This window comes from Achroia grisella, unplaced genomic scaffold, assembly GCF_030625045.1.
Source record: "Achroia grisella isolate CSIRO2021 unplaced genomic scaffold, CSIRO_AGI_Agris_v1 utg402, whole genome shotgun sequence".
Taxonomy (NCBI): Eukaryota; Metazoa; Arthropoda; class Insecta; order Lepidoptera; family Pyralidae; genus Achroia; species Achroia grisella.
In genome coordinates this window covers 8,697,803-8,721,915 of record NW_026712841.1, presented here as the reverse complement: position 1 = coordinate 8,721,915, position 24,113 = coordinate 8,697,803, and the positions used below count along the sequence as shown (strand labels likewise).

General features: G+C 34.3%; 1 protein-coding gene across 1 annotated transcript; it reads left to right on the top strand.

The window, feature by feature from the left end:
* Window positions 1–394: 394 nt before the first annotated feature.
* On the top strand, window positions 395–6,600 carry LOC131844582 (uncharacterized). Its single transcript, XM_059193495.1, has 3 exons — window positions 395–4,199; window positions 6,414–6,445; window positions 6,535–6,600. Exons 1-3 carry the CDS (start codon window positions 395–397, stop codon window positions 6,598–6,600), a joined length of 3,903 nt encoding a protein of 1,300 aa, XP_059049478.1.
* Window positions 6,601–24,113: the final 17,513 nt, after the last annotated feature.

The following is a 24,113-nucleotide window of genomic DNA, read 5'->3' as shown; positions in this document are numbered from 1 at the left end:
AGCACTCTCAGTTGATGACCGTCTCAGTTGTGTAAAGAAAGAAAAACTCTGCCCGAGATGCCTGAAAAAAGGTAAGCACAGCTGGAAATTTTGTAGAGCTAAACAGTGCGATATTTGTAATCAAAATCATCATAAATTTTTACATGTTGAAAATAAATCGGAAAATTCGTTTTCACATAATACAAATATTGATGCTGTCATTTGTCAGAATGATAATCTGAATTTTTCTTCTGATAAAATAGTTCCGAGTACTAGTAGTAATAATATAATTTCTTTTTCAAATAAACAAATGCAAAAAGATCGGATACTTTTGAAAATTTTACCTGTTATTTTGTATGGTCCGATTTCCAATATTGAAACCTTTGCACTTTTAGATGATGGGTCTTCGGTCTCAATGATCGACGTTGACTTAGCGAAGCAGTTAGGTCTCAGTGGTACGGAAGAGAGTATGAACATTACGACTGTAGTTGGTACACGTAATGTCACCACCAGCTTAGTAGATTTTAATATTAAGGGTAAACACAGCTCGGAGATTCATACCATTAAGAAAGCCCGTACTGTACCTAATTTAAAGTTAGCATCACAATCGGTTGACACTAGTGAGTTAGTTTTAGAACATTTGCATGATCTTGTCGACGTTCTCTCGTATTCTAATGCTAAGCCAAAAGTTCTCATAGGGTTGAGCGACTGGCATTTACTGATTGCTAGAGAGAATCGTATAGGTACTCGTTCCCAGCCGGTAGCCACTCACACGCCTCTGGGGTGGGTACTATACGGATTATCATACAAGATTACTACGCCTGTTCAATTCATTAATCATTGTGTATTTTCTGAGGTAGACAACGACCTTGATATTTTAATTAGGGATTACTATAAGTTAGATTCTATCGGTTTAAAATTACACGAGCCTTATACCGCTTCTGAGTCGAGAGCCATTCGTATTATGGAAAATACAATAACACGTCTTCCAAATGGTCGATTTGAGGTTGGTTTACCTTGGCGTGAGGATTCAGTAGTTATGCCCAATAGTTATCATCACGCCCTGTCTAGGTTGAATGGTTTAAACAAAGGATTCAAACGGGATCCTAATTATCAATTATTGTACAAACAAAATATTGAGGCTTACGTTGAAAAAGGATATGCTGAGGAATGTGTGGTTGATGACGGTATTCTCTCAAATTCTAGGCTTTGGTATTTGCCACATTTCGGTGTGACAAATCCCAATAAACCGGGCAAGTTGAGAATTGTTCACGACGCATCTGCTAAGAGCAGCGGTGTTAGTTTAAACTCGTTACTATTGCCAGGTCCAGACTTACTTCAGTCATTGGTAGGTATCCTCATAAGATTTAGAGAGGGACAAGTAGCTTTGACAGGAGATATTAGAGAAATGTTTCCTCAAATTAAAATTCGTGAAGCCGATCGCAACTGTCAACGCTACTTGTGGCGACCAGATGGACCGGACGGGCAGGTTCGTGAGTTTAGGATGTCGTCTCTTATTTTTGGTGCAGCTTCGTCTCCTTTCACCGCCATTTATGTTAAAAATAAAAATGCTAGAGATTACGAGAAGCTGTTTCCTGAAGCAGCGAAAGCTATCATTGAAGATCATTACATGGACGATTTTCTGGGTAGTGTAGACGATGTTGACACTGCCGCTTGTCTTGCTAGGGATATTGTAAATGTTCACAGTAAGTGTGGTTTTGAGATGCGTGAATGGACGTCGAATAAACCAGAGGCTTTACGTTTTGTTCCTAGTAAGTTATGTAAATATAATGAGTCTCATGTAAATCTTGATATAAATAAAGCTACTATAAGAGTTTTAGGTTTATTTTGGAATCCGATAAGTGATTATCTAAGTTTTAATGTAAATATTCAACAGCCCCATGATCTTCACTTAACTAAACGTCAGGTCTTGAAAGATTTAATGAGAATTTTCGATCCTTTAGGTTTTTTATGTCCCTTTATTACGCAGGGAAAGATTTTATTTCAACGAACATGGAAACTAGTTACTGGTTGGGATGACTCACTGCCTCCGAGTGAATGTGTCAAATGGCAGGATTGGTATCGTGGTTTTGAAACAATAAAGACGTTGACGATCCCGCGATGCTATTCGGACCATATTGACCCATCCTGTCGTGAGCTACATATTTTTTCTGATGCTAGCGATCAAGCTTACGCATGTGTTGCGTACTGGCGACTTAAATATCACGATGGTTCAATCAAAATTGCTTTTATCATGAGTAAGTCACGAGTCAGCTCTCTTGAACCAACGCCTATAGCTAGGTTAGAGCTTCAGGCGGCTCTATTAGGTGTACGTTTAGCAGACACAATCACTCGGGATTGTAAACAAAAGATCAACGCACGTTATTTCTGGTGTGATTCGCGAGTAGCTTTATCGTGGATTAGAAGCGATGCACGCAACTTTAAAGCGTTTGTTGCGAATCGGGTCGGAGAAATTTCTGAGTCGACACTACCACGCGAATGGCGCTGGGTACCGTCAGAGCTTAATGTAGCAGACGATGCCACTTGCATAAGTGCCAAAAGCTCAATCGAGCTTAATAGATGGTTAAACGGACCGTCCTTCTTGATGGCAACTGAAGAGCAATGGCCAGTAGAGCCCGCTGCTGACCCCGTCGCTGGCCAGGATCTGAAGTGTCATCAGACAGTTTTGGCAGACTCTCGGCCCTATTTTAATATTATTCCAAATTCTAAAAACTTTAGCAACTGGCTGCGACTCTTACGAGCCACAGCCAGAGCTCACCAATTTCTACGCCTACTTATAGAAAATAAGTCAAATAATGTATTTTCTAATAATAGATGTCGTTTTACTAATAGGGGTACACTACGTCCGCTTCTTTTTAAAGACATGAAGTCAGCAGAGCTCCATTTATTACGGCAAAGCCAGGCGGAGTCTTTTAGTCTCGAAATTGCAGCTTTACATCGTGATGAGCCACTTCCTAAATCCAGTAGAATTGGAAATCTCTCGATAAAGCTTGGTTCGGATGGACTACTACACCTTGATGGAAGGATATCAGCTACGCCAGATCTCTGCGACGAAGTTAAGTGTCCTCCTATTTTAGATGGACGTAACGAAATTGTTCACTTGCTGGTCCAGTATTACCACATCTGGGCTTGTCATGGATATAATGAGACGGTTGTGAACGAATTGAGACAGAGGTATTGGATTCTTCATTTACGACCAACTGTTCGCTCAATTGCTGCTAGATGTCAAGCATGCCGCATAAAAAAGGCTTCAATCTCGATTCCACCTGAAGGAGATTTACCGGTATGCAGACTAGAACACCATCAACGTCCGTTTCTGAACACCGGCCTTGACTATTTCGGACCTATGGAGGTAACAATCGGAAGGAGACGCGAAAAGCGATATGTTGCGCTATTTACCTGTCTCTCCGTCAGAGCAATACATCTGGAAATTGTTGGCAATTTGAGTGCAGATGCTGCTATTATGGCACTTAGACGTTTCACGTCACGCCGCGGAGTACCAAGCAAGATCTTTTCTGATAACGGCACGGCATTTGTTGGAGCTAGTCGAGAGATAAGAACGATGTGGACAGCCATGAATCATGCAGAGGTGGCAGATTACGCGATATCTCGTGGTATAGAATGGAACTTTATTCCCCCCCTCTCTTCATTCATGGGCGGTTGTTGGGAAAGGCTAGTTCAGTCTGTTAAAAGAGCTCTTGCAGCGGTTGTCAAGAGTAAATCCTTTAAAGAAGAAACTCTTATCACGTTCTTAGCAGAGATAGAACACGTCATCAATTCGCGCCCATTAACTCACATATCGGTCGAAGCAGGAGAGGGACCTGCCCTCACGCCGAATCACTTCCTCCTTGGGCACTCATCTGGTCTTCCCGGCGCCACCACATTAGATGACGGAGTGTTACTTGGCAGATCGCACTGGCGTAAAGCTGTACGACTAGCTGACCATTTTTGGTCAAGATGGCTGAAAGAGTATGTACCAAAGCTAGCGCCACGTACAACGCGGAACTCTCAGCAGCGATATACAAATTTAGCTGTTGGTGACATTGTGCTGATTGCTGATGGAAACATGGCTCGTGGAGTGTGGCCCAAAGGCCGTGTAGTCGCCGTATATCCAGGACGCGATGAAATAGTTCGCGTAGCGGACGTAGCAACAGCTGGGGGGATGCTTAGGCGTCCTGTACGCAAACTTGTTAAACTATGTAAGTGTGTAAATATTTTTGCTACTTTTTTTATATGCCTGTGTTCCATGATTTATTGTTAGTATCGAGCCTAACGGGGTGGGCAATATGTGGAATACAGGCCCTTATTTGGTTATAACTATTTTATGTTTTATATTTCGAATACCAAAATTATCTTCTAAATTGTCACTACTATCTATTGTTCTTTTTCGGTTTCCCTTCCTGGCCCTAGTTTGTAGTGTTTCTTTATAATATTAACATATACAATATATATATATCCTACAACTTCCTGGTTTCCTTTATCGCCCACAGGTAGACTGTAAGTGTATTACGAGGATGGCTCTTTTATTTAAAAAGATAATTTACAGGAGGAGAATTATGGGATGAAAGTTGATGCAAACGAAATTACGGATAATATATTATATATTGTATATATATAGCTACTACTTCATAGACGTATGTTATTTAGTTCTTAGCTACCATTAGCATGTGTGGTACCACAAATATTCAGTGCGGAAACCTGACCACCGCTACTGGACGTGTCGCAGCTTTCTCTACTCGTATTCTTTCACAAATATATAATATAGAGATACATAATATATATAAAGTCGTAACGCTTATTAATAATAGTTAGGTTTCCGGAAACCAAACTAAAACTAAATACTCAATATGTCATTGTGTGATCTCACACATGCTAATAGTAGCGAAAATAAATGAAATAATGTCTGTTAAGTGATACCTATACATTTATGTACGTCTTTCATATATTTATATATATATATAACTCAAAGGTACTGACATAGTGATCTATCAACGCACAGCCCAAACCACTCGACAGATCGGGTTGAAATTTGGCATGCAGGTAGATGTTATAACGTAGGCATCCGCTATGAAAGGATTTTGATTAATTCTACCCTCAAGGGGATAAAATAGGGGATGAAACTTTGTCAATTTTAAACTGATCGGGCTGAGACTTTGCATGCATAAATCTACTATGACGTAGGCATCACCTAAGAAAGGATTTTGATAAATTTCACCCCTAAGGGGATAAATTAATGCGAGCGAAGCCGCGGGCAAAAGCTAGTGTACAATATAACTCAGGAATATAGCGATCGATGTGCACTTTACATACTACATAATTGAACACTTAACATCCGCTCGTAGTTGAAATGAGGTTAAAGTTAAAACATTCAATTACTTGTTTTTAATTACAACTTTAACAATGTGTAATATAAAATGGCTAGCCATTTTATACGGAAAGTTGGTTTTTTTTCAATGTGGTTGATAGTGTGTTGAGTATGTATGATATATGTTTGTTTGCAGTCGATTTAAATTCGTCACTCCATTACGACACTGAAGTGGCAATGGGCAGGGCACATAGCTCGTAGGACAGATGGCCGCTGGGGAAATAAAGTCCTCGAGTGGCGACCACGGACCGGAAGACGCAGCGTGGGAAGGCCTCCAGCAAGGTGGACCGACGATCTGGTCAAGATAGTCGTCAAATTTTTTTTCAGTCTACCGCTCATTCGGAAAGCTGTCTCATCACAAGAAGAGTACAAGAATGAGCATGAGGTTTTCAACTAGACCCGTTGCGGTCAGAAAACCTCCGGTCTCCGGTTCGATTCCTCGCACGCTGCAAACATTTATTTATGAATATGATTGTTTCTATTTCTTTAGATGTTTTCTATTTGTTTTTTTGTATTTACAAAAATGTATTTATGTATTTCTATTATTTCTCTTGTACCTAACCATAACATAAGGTCTACTTAGCTTGTGACTAGATGTCATCGTGTGGATTGTCCAAAGTTATTATATTATTATAGTCAATTTATCTCATTCTATGATTTCCTGTAGACTTATTCAAATTAATAAATAATGCTTTCTTTATTCTATTATTAAACCTAGTGTTTTTCAAATAAATAATTTTAAAAGTTTAGGCTACTCTTCAGTTTCGTCACTGAAACTATATGCGACACTCGAAATGGTCCACAATTTCAAAAAAGCCTAACTGAAACTCTTACTCTAATCTAATCCTGGCTTCGCATAGGTACCTACAATTATTATAAGAATTAAACTAAATAATATTAATCTCTTATGTAGTGAAATGTAATTCAGCAAAATAACATATAATTTTCTATGTATATACGCCCGTCTATATACGGCACTAAGTTTTATACTAGAACGTGTATCTAAAGCTAGTGTAGCTTTAGATACACGTTCTCAAGCTCATTCCAGATTTGGCTGGACAGAAGAGAAACACGCTGAAGGTGAGTGTTGTACGTCGGCAAAACCCCTGAAAACTGCATCCGAGTCACAAGTCGGTAACTGCTCCGAATTTCTTTCTCTGTCTTGACAGAGAGGGAAATTCTCGGAGCAGAAACCCGATCTTGATCGGCACCCGCAAGGGGAACCCATGGAATGATAAGAAGTTCGTCTCTCTATCTTTATTTTAATCTACCAGAATCTTTATACAACCCTTATACTTATTTATAAAACTAGTAGTCACCCAGCAGTCGACATACGACCATAATTAATTTAAATTATATGTTCGAATATTATATATATAATAGATTACTTTGATAACAACAGAGAACAACCTCGATTCGATGATTTGACATTATTTGGCAATGACGTTTTGTTATCATTCGTGTATTTAATGATAATGTGTGTATTTTTTTTTATTGATTTAAAGTAGTTCGTAAGCATAATTAAAAAAAAATATTAGCATTCTGCATTAATTCTCTATATAAAATATAAGTGTGCGAAATTTCATACACAATTGTCCGTGCAATTTTCGTAAAAGTTATTGCTTCACCTATTAATATAACTATTGTTCAACCGCTTCTACCTTGCACCTATATTACCGGGTATTTGTGTGATTGGAATATTTTTCGTCATCAATAAGTTTTTTCTTCACATATTAATATAACTATCGTTCACACATAACCGCTTGTACCTTGCACCTATATCACCGGGTATTTGTGTGAATGGAATATTCTTCGTCACCAATAAGTTTTTTCTTCACATATTAATATAACTATCGTTCACACATAACCGCTTGTACCTTGCACCTATATCACCGGGTATTTGTGTGAATGGAATATTCTTCGTCACCAATAAGTTTTTTCTTCACATATTAATATAACTATTGTTCACACATAACCGCTTGTACCTTGCACCTACATCACCGGGTATCTGTGTGAATGGAATATTTTTCGTCACGGATACTGTCTAGATTTGTTTACAGAAAATATATAAAGATTTGGGAGTATTAAATTTTTCCTTTGTTTTACCCTTTCCTATCCTTTTTTTTTCGTGAAATCGTTTCCCTTTTGAACGGTCATTGTTATGAATAGAAATAATGGAAGTGCGAGCACAAAAACTGGTAACAGAATTTCGTATACATATATTATGAATACTAGCTATTTCCGCGACTTCGTCCGTGTGGAATTTAACTTGATTTTTCTAAAATAAAAGTAGCCTAAGTTACTTCTTATTACATTAGCTATCTGCCAAAAAAAGTTCCGTCAAAATCGGTCCAGCCATTTCAGAGATTAGCCGGAACAAATAGACAGACAGACAGCCAAATATTATTTTGGTGTATGTACCGTATTTATATTCATATGCATGTAGTAAAAAACGGTTATTTCAATATTACAAACAGACACTTCAATTTTATTTATATGTATAGATAAAAAAAACTAGCTTTTTGTGTCCATACGTATTTGTTTTGATAATACGATTAAGATATTCATATGATCGATTTAAAAATAAATCTTTCACCTAAAGCTGCCAAAACATACTGTTTAGTGCTCGGTGGTCTAGCAGCTTAGTACACCGTCTTACTTCCGAAAGTCGCGGTTTCGATTCCTTACAAGGTGCAAACATTTGTATTCAAATATATGATTGTTTGTATTGGTTTTGCTGTTTTCTAAGTGTATTATGTATGTATTAAAAAAAGTATTTAAGTATTTAAATCAGTTGCTTAATTATATTAGCTTAGCGTGGCTCTAGATGGCGCTGTGCAGATTGTCCAGAGTTATTATTATTTTTATATTATGTTTTTATGGAACTTTATAAAACTAGTAGTCACCCAGCAGTCGAAATTCGACCATAATTAATTTAAATTATAAGTTTGAATATTATATATATAATAGATTACTTTGATAACAACAGAGAACAACCTCGATTCGATGATTTGACATTAATTGGCAATGACGTTTTGTTATCATTCGTGTATTTAATGATAGTGTGTGTATTTTTTTTATTGATTTAAAGTAGTTTTAAAGCATAATTAAAAAAAAATTCTGCATTCTGCATTCACCCTGAATATAAGTGACGCCGTGGTTTTTTATTAGTATTTTCTCATGGTCACCTTATCGGACATTGAATAATTTATTGTGCTCGTTGGGAATGTAAATAATGTTATGTGGACGCAAAACCCATCCTAATGGTAAAAGGGTTAAGAAAATTGTTTTGTTTGTATAATATTGGGTTAGACGTGTCTTTGAGTTCCAGTATTATATGAACAAGAATAGTATTACATATTTTAACCAATTTGCAAAAACAGCAATGTCATTGATGGTGTTTTTGAATCAATCATCATTATTAGGCGGGAAGACAATATCATGGAGAGTTTTGAGGAATTCGGGTTAATACCAGCTGCCGAATTTCACGATCGCACTATCCGCCAGAAACTACAGCATCGTCCTGATGATCTTTATAAATGACGGTCTTTCACAGTCCATTTTACAGAAACTTTTCACATACAAGCACATTGTGGATTCACCTTCCAGTAATATTTCCGAACCGATACGATATTGAAACCTTCAAAAGAGGTTATTTCTTCTTAAAAGGCCGACAACGCACTTGCAATTCCCCTGGTGTTGCGGGTGCTCATGGGCGGCGGTAATCACTTACCATCAGTGAGCTGCTCGTTTGTCCCTTATGGTATAAAAAAATAAAAACAAATTAGTTTTTGTTGCAAGATATTTATACGATGTTGTCAGTTGCGACAATGTATGCTGGTATTAACAGATGAGAGTGAACTGACAAAATGTACACTAAAATATTGATCTTACATACTAAACTAGCTTTTGCCCGCGGCTTCGCTCGCGTTAATTTGTCCCGTTAGGGGTGGAATTTATCAAAATCCTTTCTTAGGGGATGCCTACGTCATAGTAGCTTTATGCATGCAAAGTCTCAGCTCGATCGGTTTAAAATTGACAAAGTTTCATCCCCTATTTTAATCCCTCGGGAGTAGAATTAATCAAAATCCTTTCTTAGCGGATGCCTACGTCATAACATCTACCTGCATGCCAAATGTCAGCCCGATCCGTCCAGTGGTTTGGGCTGTGCGTTGATAGATCACTATGTCAGTAACCTTTAAGTTATATATATTTAGATAACAATTGTAAAATGGAAGTAGGGGTGACACAGTTTATGCAGTACTTAGTACATAATAACTAGTTTCTCTTACTGGCCTTAATTATTTGTAATTATTAGGGTTGGTATACTAGCTAACCCGCGCGACTTCTTCTATATCACACTTATCATTATGTATCGCCCAATTTACATAATATCTTTTTAAATTATACCCTATATGCTATTCTGATATATAAGCTATGTTACTGTAAAGTTTAATCAAAATCCGTTCAGTAGTTTTTGCGTGAAAGAGTAACAAACATGCATCTATACTCACAAACTTTCGCATTTATTAAATTAGTCAGATATAATTTGTTTAGATGTATAATTTTTAGTCATGTTAAATACACGTGTGCGAAGACGGGACGGTCGTTAGTTAGATATAAAAAACAACAAATTCATGACATCCAATTAAACGCCGTGATTTTCTTTATACAGCTGGAAAGGGAATAGAGTTATTAAGATCTCAAACATGTGTATTGTTGTGCTTAGTCAGTCTTCCTTAATCAAACAACATTACGTAGCGTTTCTTGTGTAAACAATAAGTAAACACGCACGGAAATACTGAAATCAAACACAAGATTGCGATTCTAGATGCTATGTTAGAACTTTACTAGATATTTGTACTTCGAAAACATTAGTCAATACAATGCTGAATTATTTGTTAATAACAGTAATTGTACCTACTTTAAAATTAGTGTAAAATTAATTAAATTTCAAAAATCCGTCATACTCGTCAACGACATACAAGCAGCACTGTAGGGTCAATCCGTCATATTCGTCAACGAGGGCTGCTTGTAGGGACTTTGAATTTGTATTTTTTTTTTTTACTTTGAATTTGAGTGCTGCTTGTAGGGACTAGTCTGTTCTAATCACTGCGACTGATTTACTCTTATTCAATTACTCAACCAGTTGGTTATATATTTAGTATGTTCTCTATTTAAGTATTTAATTGAATTAGTACAAGTTAATAGTTTGTATTCACACACTATAGTTTAAAAATGTAAAATAGCAATAAAATTATTTAAAAGAGCAAGACGCAAATTATTGTTCGATCTTCTTGATGAGACAGCTTTCCAAATGAGCGGTAGATTAAAAAAAAGATGATTACTATTCAAGAGTACTTCAATGTAAGTTTATTTGAATAAATGATTTTCTATTCTATATAAATTTAATACAAATAAATAATATACCTATGATAAAGTCGATGCAAAAATTTCTGTATTGAAAGTATATCATATAATAAAATATATTTCTTGTCAGTTCTTCTCAGTTCGAAAGCACTCCGAATTGACGGTAGATTAGACATATTATAGGAAGCTGCAACAGATCTATATGAATAAAGATATTTTGATTAGATTAATTTTATAGATCTTCCAAAATTTTTATTATTTAAGACTTCTGTCTTATATATTGAAATAGATATAGAAATACACTTTTAGTTAATTATTTACTTAGATATACCTTATGGTATTCCTCATGGCTTGAATGCCCTTAAAAACTCGAATTATATATAGCCATATACCCAGCCTGGACTTGGGTTGAATGATATTAAGGAGAAAAATAAATATGTAGGTACATATTAACAGAATCTCGAAAGATTTGGCATTCACAACGTCGTTCCCAGTAAGAACATTCAAAACCACATTCAAAAATAAACTCTAACTTCTCACAGCATACCGTAGAAATTTTAATGACACCTATATTGCACTTACTAATTGTAAACATACCGACGTGTAAATTTGAGTACTAAGCAAATAGTTTTAAGGTAAACATTTCCTTGGTTCCAGTCGCAGTAAAATACGACTAATTGGTGCTTTCAGTGAAGCGTGATCCGTAAGCCATTACCCTCCTTTTATATTTGCATTTAACGCACCGTTTTCGCCAGGGCGGTAATGGATCAATTTACTGTGCTGATGGATTCCTACAGATAAAGCAACACGGTTCAAGTACTGAATATTTCAGATAGTTAATAATGATACCAATAAGTAACTTAGACTTTATATGAAGTCGTCAATTTATGTAATAACTGTCCCGGCAAATGTTGTTTTGCCATATAAATTAGTAACGCTATAAAAAATAGGGGTTGGTGATAGAAGGGTGAAAATTTAGGGTTGTATGTATTTTTAATGACACAATAAAAAATTATAAATAATTTTTTTTTCCCAAAAAATAAAAATAAAATGTTAGGGGTGGACAGCCCTTATCACTTAGGGGTATGAAAAATAGATAGTAGCTGATTCTCAGACCTATTGAATATGCATATAAAATTTCATAAAAATCGGTCGAGTAATGATAATAATCACATAACTATACGATGCTCTACGGAGAACTTACACAGCGTCATTTAGACCCAAGTTAGGCAAACTTCTGTTATTAGTACTAGACAACTGATATAAATACATAGATATATATCTTTTTTAATATTCTATGTACATATTATATATTACTAGCTGACCCCGCAAATATTGTTTTGCCATGTAAATTAAAATCGCTATTAAAATGCCACATCATAAATAAAATAAACAAAGTAAGCAAAAATTGTCCAAAAAATAAATGTTAGGGGTGGACAACCCTTATCACTTACGGTTGCGAAGATAGTAGTAGCCGATTCTCAGACTTACCGACAACGCATATAAAACTTCATAAAAATCGGTCAAGCCGTTTGGGAGGAGTATGGTAACTGACATTGTGACACGAGAATTTTATATATAAGATGATAACCCTGGCGGTTTACACAGCGCCATCTAGTCCCAAGCTAAATACTAGACAACTGATATAAATAAATAGATACATCTTTTTCTGAGTAGATACATAATATATGCAGAAATTTCTATGTATATTATGTATCTAGTCACAGTATGTATCTAAATATAACTGTTAGTTGCCTAATACCGATATTACAATTTTGAAGAGGTTTTTTAATAGATAGAGTGATTCTAGTGGAAGGTTTATATGTACAATACGTGTACACTCAGGCGAAGCCGGGGCGAGTTGCTAGTAATATTATAAACGCGAAAGTTTGTGAGTATGGATATTTGTTACTCATTCACGCAAAAACTACTGATCGTATTTTGATGAAACTTTACAGTAATATAACTTATGCATCAGAATAACACATAATCGTTAAATTGAAATTGATGGAGATATTCAGTAGATTACAGATATATAGCAGTAAATATAATTTAATCTCGTTCCGATTGCACGTTACATATAAACAGTTACTTAGCAACATGATTAATTATTTTAAATGTGATGGATTTTTCTTCTGAAATCAATGTGCTTAATAGAACACGCGGGTGGAACCGCGGGTACAGCTAGTAGTATTATAATTATCGGTCCAATTATAAGATCCAAGTTTGCCTCTACTTTTAATAAAACAAAATATGGAACTACTCAACAATTTACCAGGCAAGCATAGAACGTATTCTATCGCTCAATAAACCAATTAATGTACTTGCGTGCCAAAAAACGGGATGCAATAAAAATTGTGGGTCCTATAGTAATTGCCCATCAGATGTGCGCTCGGCAGCCGTATATCTCGGCCGCTACGGGAGTTTTACGAGTTCGATGGAAAAACTCGGTCCAAATTAACGGTGGACCATAAATTTGGTCTGCAGTGTAATCGTCAGGGCTACATATATATTGGTTATGTGAGGAAGTTTACTTGAGTATCAAAAAAATTTGTCACAAGTGAGTAATTCTTTTTGTAAGAATGAAGTAAAAAGTGAATATTATTTAGTGCTCGTATTTTGACCTAAAAATGTACATAATTATTTACAAATTAAGGTTATCATTTGTGTAAATCTAGTGTAGGATTTATATGTGTAGTATATTTTATTGAGTAGATTTTATGTAACAAACATTCATAGACTCATCTACAGAAACTTTTACATTTACATCTAGGCATCTAGTCCCAAGCCACGTAGAGTTTGTGTAATGGTCACTAGATGACTGATATAAATATTTAGAATTTTTTTTTAAACACATATATAGAAAACACCCAGACCGATTCATACAATCATGCTCACGAATATAAATGTTGTAACCTGCGAGGAATCGAACCTACGCCCATGGTAAAGCGGTGTGCTAAATCACGGAGTCGAGCAAATAATAGTGTTCCGTAATCATATGTGAAATATGCAGGAATCTGGAAATTTTAATTTCATAATCACTTTAATGTGTATATTTTCTTACCTATAAATTAAAACTGTAAAGCAAAATGTAGGTATATACTGACACATAGATCTGATGCACGTACAAAAAATGTGAAGTTCTAATTCCCGTTAATTTTTAATAACCCTAAGTTCTAAATTTAAAAATAATAACACACAATACAATAAATAATCCAAAGATTAAAAATTCATTTTAATTTCCTCAACCATATTCAACCCTCTATCTAAATATGCTAAAAATGTATGCAATTATTTAAATACAGAATCTCGTATTCCAAATTTGAATACAAAACTTTTTTAATTTCCACTACTACATTCCGCATTCTAAAGTCAAATTTTAATGCGGATAGAACAGGAATTAACCCTTGCCCGCTGCAAGCCGCTAGAACTTTCAATTTTGAAATAGCGAAAGTTGTATCCCATGTAAAACGTTGAGAGGCGTCTCTAAAAACCATAAATATAAAATCGCAGTTCAGCTCTGCGGGGCTCCCGTGCCGAATTAAAGTTGTAATTACAGTGATTGCCTCTTGGTACACTCCGTCACATGGAGTTAGTAACACTGAAATCTTTAGATGCGCTATTTCTCTTATAACTTTTATTTAATAATTTAATTTCTTATTTTACAAAAATTGCAATTATCTCGTAATATTGCTTGGTGATTATACAAAAACATACTTTTAATAATTGTTTGAAGTAGTTTAAAAAAAAATATCTTCATTCATGTAGGTCTATTACAGACTCTTATAGTCAAGTCTACGATCAATTCGGAGTGCTTTCAAGCTAAAAAGAACTGAAAAGAAACTCGGCTATCATTTCTTTCAAAAGTGTTTGTACGTGATTATAAAACTATAGATTCATTTTTAAATTCTATTGCTATTGCAATTTTGTCGAAAGAAAATAGTTTAAATAAAATTAAATAGAAATTTTGTTGTTCTGTTGATTCTTAAAACTTCTCAAAAAAGTATCATGATATTTACAACTAAATTTAATAAAGGATTTAAAATGAGTATTATCTTTCTTTTGCTTTCAGTATAAAAGAAAAATTGAAGTTGAAACATAATTTAGTTATAACATATTTTTTTATAATAATATAATTTTATTTTATAATAAAATAATAAATGAAATATAAAATTTTATAATTCAAATTACTACTTTATAAAACTCAATAAACAGTCGTTATAAACGTGCAGCCCGTGGTTTAGGTATACGCAGAGGGCATACAACGCTCTTCGCGTACAATACAATAATGGGTTTACGATGTTGTTTGGGCTCCCTCGGTTCTGTAGCGCATCAGAGATGTTTGCAGCGAGGAGAGATGGCTTTGAAGTCATAATGCATAATAGAACTGCATCACTGATGTGTAGAGTACAGGAAAGCGCAAACAGCCTCCTAAACATCATAGTAAATATGTCGGATTGTCCACTCCAGAGACACTGGATATCATTGCATTGCTGCGGACTTAGTGCTTCTGGATGTGGATATAGATATAATAACATAAATTGAAAGAACATAAATTGTAATTTACTATTTTTTTTTTATTGGGTTGTTTGGGCTATTGTCAGATGTGTAGCACCTGTAGCACTGCGACCTACATAGATCTATTGTGCTCGCCCTTTTCAGAGTTCGCTACCTAGACCCGTCAGGGACAAGAATTGAAGGATATTCTTAGGAGCGATCGTTTTTATCTCCTCGGGAAAGAGTGTAAACTTTCCAAAGGAGATATTTCGTTTATGCATGAGTGGGCTACAACCACATAGGATGTGAAGCGGCGTAATTTACTAACATAGTTTATAAGTTTTTAACTATCATAATATGGACATATCTGAATGAATGAATAAAATAAAATAGAATAATATACCTTCTCCATATGTCTCTATGTATTCGTAGATGAATGAAATAGCCTGGGGGAGGCTCCGAAGGAGTATAAAACGCAGTGTCAAAGATAAATTGGGTCTCGAGAATTACTGAGCTTGACCGCGACGTGATTTAGATTAGCTTGCCGAGTTAAACAGAAACTGCTTATATGGAGCCATAGTAAGTCAGCAATGGTCTGCAATTCTTTACTCTCAGGATAAGACGCGCGATTAACTGCACACTGTTCGCACTTAAGTGCAAAAGCTTTAAAGTTTTAATTAAATTTGGTGGATTTTCTTTTACAAGTTACTGAATTGATGGCTTTACGTTTAGTATTAGGCGATCGGGCTTCGCTTGGCTTGTTTTTATTCGTCAAATGTTTTCCAGGGATTGTACAGGAAGAAATAAAAAAAAAATGGTATCAAAACAATTTCGGTTCCTTCGCTATTTTAAATAAATAATATTTATAATGCTATAAATAAAATATAATAATAAATATAGGTTTCAATATTCTAGTCAAGAATTTAGCAATTAGCAGAGTGAAAATCAGCTAATTGCTACTCTAAACTTCATTGTGGGAAAGTGTTTCAAGATCAGGAAAATATCAGATTTGATCAATTCAACGTTCACTATATAATTCTATGTATAATAACTGACCCGAAAAAACGTTATCTAACCATATGGATTAATATCGTTATATATAGAAAACCTTAAAAACCTTATCGCTATTAGAAAATAGGGGCCAATGCCTCTGCCTAGAACCTAAGTGGATAGTGATGTTTCAGATAGCTCATCTGAAACTTCCCGCGAACACTTAGATTGTGGAATGAACCTGCCGAGGTTTTCTCATGAGACTACAGCATGATGTTTTTTAAGAAGGGCATATTAAGGTTTCTTAAAAGTTGTCAATGCTCACGTGACCACCAGGCGTCCATAGGTTACGATAACCATTTACCATCAGATGGGCCGTATGCTAGCTTGCCACCATTGTAGAATTAAAAAGCATACTAATACACTACGCTGTACAACAATTAACGTGGAAGTTTGTGAGTGTGGATGGATAGATGTTTATTAGTCTTTCACGCAAAAACTATCGAATGAGTGCTAATGAAATGTTCCTATAGCACTGCGACCTGCATAGATCTATTGTGCTCGTCCTTTCCAAAATTGGCTGCCTAAACCTGTCAGGGACAAAAATTGAAGGATATTAGGCCAACGCTCCTAAGAATGTCCTTCAAGCCTTTGAAAATAAAATATTAAACTTTGAAAATAGATCTAGTCAGGTCGCTGTGCTGTTGTCAAAGAGTATTTTATCAAAATTACACATAGGCTATAAATTTTATGCGGGTATAGCCAGTAAATAAATAAAGGTTGTATACTCGAAGACTGAAGTGGCCGCTAGCGACATTTAAATTTGTTTCAAACCCACAAAAGGCCTGTCCCTCGATGTCGCCTACCCCCGCCCAGTGAGAGTGCACTTACCAACAAATACAATGTTATAACTCATTTTAAAGGGTCACGAACAAACCTTAAAGATCGCAATTAGAATGGACTACGCAGTTCCGAATGTCGAGAATAATAATAACTCTGGACAATTGACATAGTGCCATCTATTGCCAAGCTAGGCAGTGTTTCCGTTATGTTGTACTGTAGTAAACTACTGATAGAAAGAAACTATATTTGCATTATGCTAAGTATGTCGAGAATAATAATAACTCTGGACAATTGACATAGTGCCATCTAGTGCCAAGCTCAGCAGTGTTTCTGTTATGATGTACTGTATAAAACTACTAATAGAAATAAACCATATTTGCATTATGCTAAGTATGTCAAAAATAATAATAACTCTGGACAATTGACATAGTGCCATCTAGTGCCAAGCTAAGCAGTGTTTCTGTTATGATGTACTGTAGTAAACTACTGATAGATATAAACCATATTTGCATTATGCTAAATATGTCGAGATTAATAATAACTCTGGACAATTGACATAGTGCCATCTATTGCCAAACTAAGCAGTGTTTCTGTTATATTGTATTGTAGTAAACTACTGATAGAAATAAACCATATTTGCATTATGTTAACTTGTGGACCACATTAACACTGTCTTGTAATGTGTGTAAATTGTTGTTTATATTTTATGTCATTATTGTTGTGTACTATGTCAATTGTTGTGTCAATAAATTCTATACTATTGGAAACTTAAATATATTTTTGTAAGTAATACATAATATATAAAAAAACAATCATACTTATGAATTTTTGCATTGTGCAAGGAACCGCACCTGGAGTATATCAGTCAAAATTACTGAATTATCTGATAGAAGTATTAGAAGCTTATGATTATAAATACATGCTTTGCGCATAATTAATATATAATATAGATACTATATATTAATTATGCGAGACTCATTGTCCGAATGTTATTGCCTCACTACTATATCGTTGAAATATCCTAATAAAAAATTACGTGAAGATTACATCATAACGATGTGTATACGCTAAGATCCCAAGTGAACCCGCGACCTTCGGAATTAAGGTAGTCTACTAAGAACCGCTAGACAAAATACAACAGTGTGCTAAAAGCAATTTATATCAAACCAATGGTGAAGTGAAAATATGTTGGGAGTGAATTCAAGCAAAGTACAATGTCGAGTAAGAATATTTCATCTCCTCTGTGTGACGTCACGGGTTCTTTGAGGCATTATCTGGTTTAATAAATGCATATTTATATTTCGAACTAGCTTTTGACTGCCATTTTGTAGAAATTGAATTCGATACTGACTGAGAATAAATAACAAGTATATAGATTTGATATATTGCAATATATATTTATTTATTGTTTTTTATTGAGGAGTATTTTGTGAGAAATCGTCTATGTGTATAGTTCTGTTTGCATACCAGCTTGCTTTACAAGTTTTGTGTTGGTTGTAGGGTGAGATTAGACAGTGAAATTAAAAAAGTAAAGTAAACGGGAAAACAGTCAGTATAATAAGAGTCCTCCGGAACGGCCTCACGGCCGTTACTAACGTAACGTAACGTAGTATTTGCAATAAAAAGGGCAAACAAACTGACAGCCTACATCGATCCTTCAACTAAAACAAGGAGTACTGTTTGCCTTCATAATTATCGGTCCTCAGACACATCATCATTCTCACTCGCCGTGCACAACTTAATGTCCGCATGACGCCAGCAGTGTGCGATAGAGACGACATAATGTTTCCTTTTCTTTCCCACATACACTACATAAGGCAAGCTGCTCAGCGAAATGGACTAGATAGAGGGATCTATGTAGAAGACTTGTTGAAAATTTACAATAGCTCGTTTTAAAGAAACATATAAACTTTTTCTTTTATTAATCCATTGAGAATTACATTAAAAGCAAAACTTAGTTTCACACGTGTATTCCAGAAACAATATGTTCGTATAATACGAAATTGTAGCTTGCTCTAAAAGGTCTGAGAGTACTTAACACACTTGGCAATTAACGCACATATCTATACGCAAAATACATTTACTTCTTTAATCTCAATTAACTACAACTCAAAATCAACCGTAAAATATTGTATTCAGAGTTTAAATTTATTTCATTTCAATTTCTATAAACAGTGGATTTATGAAGTGTTTTAATGTAGGCAAACTGTGGTTTATAATATAAAATTAATCCATAAGCAATAAGATATTCTGTATTTTTACTAATGTAGGTACGGTACAGATGAGTGCAATGATAGTTGGCTGATCCGTCATACTCGTGAATGGGTGCTGCCTTTGGGTACCAGTCTTTCGGCAAAATTGCAATAGCATATGCTAATGGTCATTCTATTCTCAATAATTTGAATTTAAAAAATGAATCTGTATTTTTATGTAAACCCATTGGAAAATAATAAGAGCTAAGTTTCTTGTCAGTTTTTCTTAGCTCGAAAGCATTCGGAACTGACGGTAAATTTGATATATCTTAAGAGTCTGTAATAGACCTACATAAATAAAGATATTTTGATTTGATTTGATTTAAGTCTATAAGTAATAAGACATTCTATATTTTTAATAATGTATTTATGGTACTACATACATATGTATATTAAGTTACTATGATAGTTACGGTGACTATTATATACAATTTATATAGTACATATAAATTGTATATATGTATACCTGCTATTTCTGGCAGTCGTGAAATCATCATAACCATATCTCAGGACAACTCCCACAGCAGTATCTAGTTCCAAGCTAAACAAAGCATATGTTATAGATACTAGATAACTGATGTAAATATATACATAACTATACTATACTATACTATATTTAAATTACAACATTATAGATGGTTAATTTTAATATACTCAAAATTTGCATACCCGTAAATTGTAAACAGTTACCAATGAATATTATTATCTGGACATATTACCGAATATAACTGTATAATACGTAAATAAATTTAATTTAATTTCATAAAAAACGCCCAGACCAATAGTAACAATCATATTAATGAATATAAATGTTTGCACCGAGGCATCGAAACCGCGACCGTCCGATTTAAAGTATGCTAAACCGCTAGACTGCCGCCCTGGAAATACATGCAATTAATGTTATTACTATATTTTCAAAATCAAAATTTTTCTTAATGTAATTTAAATAATCTCTTATTTTTCCTATATTATAAGTCGATGATGAATATTAAGTAACTAGGTATTGGAACATTAAAACTTCACAATTTTGTCGACTCACAACAGGACATCTTCTTCTTAGAACTATCCCGATCACTCATGTGTAGTCGCCCAATTTTCCCCTAGCGTTGGGATTTTTCATGGTGGTCCACCAGATGGAGGACGTCTCTACATCTTTTACGTTCTTTTTTTTACTATATAGAACATATGTATAATGGATATAAAAAAAATTGTATTGTAGATAAATTCTATGAAATGGAATGAAATAATTTATTTTCATTATAAGTTGCAATAATTACTGAAGTAATTTTATTTTTGCTAATAATGTTATTAAGGATTCAGTTTTTAAAAACGTATTATTATAAAAGTTGTAAGAATTTTATCGTGTTAACGAGAAATGTAAAAACAATCCGACATTTCACCGTGCAAAATAGCAACAATTCGCTAAGAGGAAAGGAAATCCCGGAAAAGTTGTAAATTCATTTCCCCGTAGATAAAAACGCAGTTCGGACTAACTTTGTGGTTATGGAGCTATAGACAATGGAAATATTTCTAATATAAATTATATAATTAATAAAAATATTGTAAAACAAAAAATAAAAGACTATATCTCAACAACAATTTTTATATAATTGGCAAGTGAGATATATGGGCATGTGATAACATTTTTTTTTAGGTTCACGCAATTTTTCTACAGGTTATTTTTACAAATTTTTGTTATGTTCAATTTGATAATCTACCACAACAACAAAATTCAAATTTAAAAATAATTTATTGATGTAGGACAGTTTAGCCGCTTATGATCGTCAAGTTTTTTATATTATATTATTTTTCCTCCCGTTTTATTTTCAAAGAAAAAGAAAGAAAGAAATAGAATTTTTTATCAACTAATAACATGATTTTATAGAATTCCAATAAAAGTACACAAAATTGCACTTGTACGTTATTAATTGGCAATGCCACACTCAGCATATTTTATAACAGCTTACTGTCACGGAGCTTATATTTAGTGTAGGACCACACGGACCATAGAAAAAAATATCAATAATAATAATATATAATTTACATACCAACAAAACCCAATTCCCTAAGGGTTGTTGCCCCCAAAGTTGATGCCGGGACAAAGGGACCTCGAGGCCCCAACGCTCTAAGAAGAGCGACCTGGATGTTTTTTTTTCTCTCGCTGACATAGTGACGTTTTCAATTAACAACTGAGGTGAAGTAACAAAGGTTTAAGGTTTATTTCCATCTCTTTCTTTTAAGTTAAAAGATAAGAGATATTTTTTAGAATCACGATATTTCTGTACTATTTAATTCCATGTTCCAGTTACAGTAAAAAAAGTTCAAATTAAATTAACTACGAGAACAATTGAAAAAGCCCGCTTCCAGCGGTCCCGGCTCGCTACGGGAACGCAGTGTTTTAATCGTTAATTTTCTTTCATAATTGAATATTATTTAATTATTTCAAGTTTGAGGTTTCTTTACTTAGTTCTTACAGTGTACAAAATGTGATTGGCCAAAAAATTTATGAATCCATTGCTATGTAGCACGTCAGGTTGACCTCAATGTGGTTACTTCAGGAAACCATCGTGATAAATTCCTACTGAATTAGTCACGATGTGCTAACTGACCTGACCGCATGTTCATTTTATCATCCTCCACCAGTTTTCCATCAGCTTTAGACATTAGCGCAGACGGATGCATCATTCCATTGTCATCAATTAAAAAACCTAGTCTAAATATCGAGACACATAAAGAGCTTCATTTACCATAAAAAATATGTGGTGTTCGCGCCAGCAAAGTTCCATCCAGCAATTTTATATTTGTTTTTAGTTATTGTATAATTATTCATAAACGCACTTATACATAAAGGGTAGACAAATTATTACTTTGAAATTGAAGAGCAATGTCACTAAAACACTTTCTACTAGACAGCCATTACATTCGCATCCATCCATACAGTTATGCGCATTCTTATACATTCTTTAAGTTAACTACAATAAATTGTACATGAAGCAATAAATCTTGCATTCAACAAAAAAGAGTTTCTCTATATATGTAACCATATGAAGCTCCAGATGTCATCCTAGACATGTGGTAAAACCGGTTAAACTATAATAATAATGTGTATTAAACGCAAAAGTTTAAAAATAAGTATCTTAAACATTTTAAAGATTTACGACTGAGAGGAATAGAAGTTGTTGACGAAATTAGGCGCTGTCTCGTGGACTTAAAATAAGCTAACCCTGTATAGCGACTACAAGACTGATTGGTTAGAAGAATTGGCCATTTTACAATGTCATGTTTTTTCAACACTCGTAGATATATTGCGAAGATTCCGTACCGTTGAGATAACAAACGTTGCACTCTATCCCCAACACATCACTGTCTACGACCAGCTCCACTCTAAATAGTTTAGTTTCGACCGGATATATTAGGGTTGAAGCGTGAAAGAAAGAGAAGAAAGTTTATTACCTTTTACACATAATGTTAGGTAGTAGTAGTAGGTAATCTATCGGTACATTTTTGTTTTTTTTTTCTGTCAATAGATGGCGTTGTTCGTTTTTAGATTCTATACTATTTGTTGCGAACTCCTTGTTGCTGGCAGCTTGTCTACCATTCTTTTTATAAACTTTGTATTTTTGAGATATGTTTTTATACGTAATTTTTGACTCATCATCATCATCATCATCGCAGCCCGGAAGACGTCCACTGCTGGACATAGGCCTCCCCCAAAGATCTCCACGACGATCGGTCCTGCGCTGCTCGCATCCAATGCCTTCCAGCGATCTTGACCATTTTTGACTGTTGTTGTTTAAACCTGATCGAAGATTTGAGGGATGGTTGATAGATATTTAATTATGTTTATGAAATAAAAATGCAATGTTACGTTAATGTCTCTGTTAATTTTGAATTTTTTTTTTACTTTCTTTTTTTTTATTATTTTTTTACGAATATGGCAACGCACATATTTGTAGGCTGCCAGTTACATTTATATAGAAATTATACAGTTGTTGTTAGTTTTTCGCTGTGAGCACTTTTGGGAAATATACACATTTACCACTACTATTCTGATTTGAATAAATAGCTGTTGTGTTCCCACTCCAGTCACACTTCTTTATGGGTTTTTATATTATTTTTAATATTATAATCATATTTTTTTGACATATTCTTTTTGTAACATTCTATTATATATCGCTATCGTATTAGTGGCATTTTCTTTTATATCCTTATTTTTCCTCATAAAACCCTCGTTACTTCTCTCTCATCAGGTGTATCAGATACCTCCGTTTCACTATTATTATAGCTATTAATGACTTAATAGTACAATGTTCAATTATACATTTCTATATGTATTAAAAACTGAACCAGAACAATACAAATAATCATACTCATGAATACGAGTGTTTTTATCGTGTGAGAATCGAACCAGCGACTACCTCAAACATAGCAATTTGGTCAGCTAAACAGCTAGGCCTGTAGGGCTAAAAATAGAGATCAAGACGATCTCTATTTTATGTCAATGATAATAAATAAAAGAATAATATAATAGTTACTATAATATGACTATAAATAGTGTTATATTTAAATATATATATATATATATATATATATATATATATATATATTTCACACGAAAAGCCTCCTCATTAGCGTGTAAGTAAATAAAAAAATAACAAATCTGATTTATTTACAACTAGCTACTCGAACTGGCTTCGCACGGGTGTACATGTATTATACATATAAACCTTCCTCTTGAATCACTCTATCCATTAAAAAAAGCGCTTCAAAATCCGTTGCGTAGTTTTAAAGATTTA

What these genes read in the sequence shown, in the direction of transcription:
- LOC131844582 (XM_059193495.1), top strand. Translation starts at nt 395, where the DNA reads ATGATCGACGTTGACTTAGCGAAGCAGTTAGGTCTCAGTGGTACGGAA. An exon ending in ACGCAAACTTGTTAAACTAT is followed by an intron (nt 4,200 to 6,413) that starts GTAAGTGTGTAA and finishes AGCTCATTCCAG; the next exon opens with ATTTGGCTGGACAGAAGAGA. An exon ending in AGAAGAGAAACACGCTGAAG is followed by an intron (nt 6,446 to 6,534) that starts GTGAGTGTTGTA and finishes CTGTCTTGACAG; the next exon opens with AGAGGGAAATTCTCGGAGCA.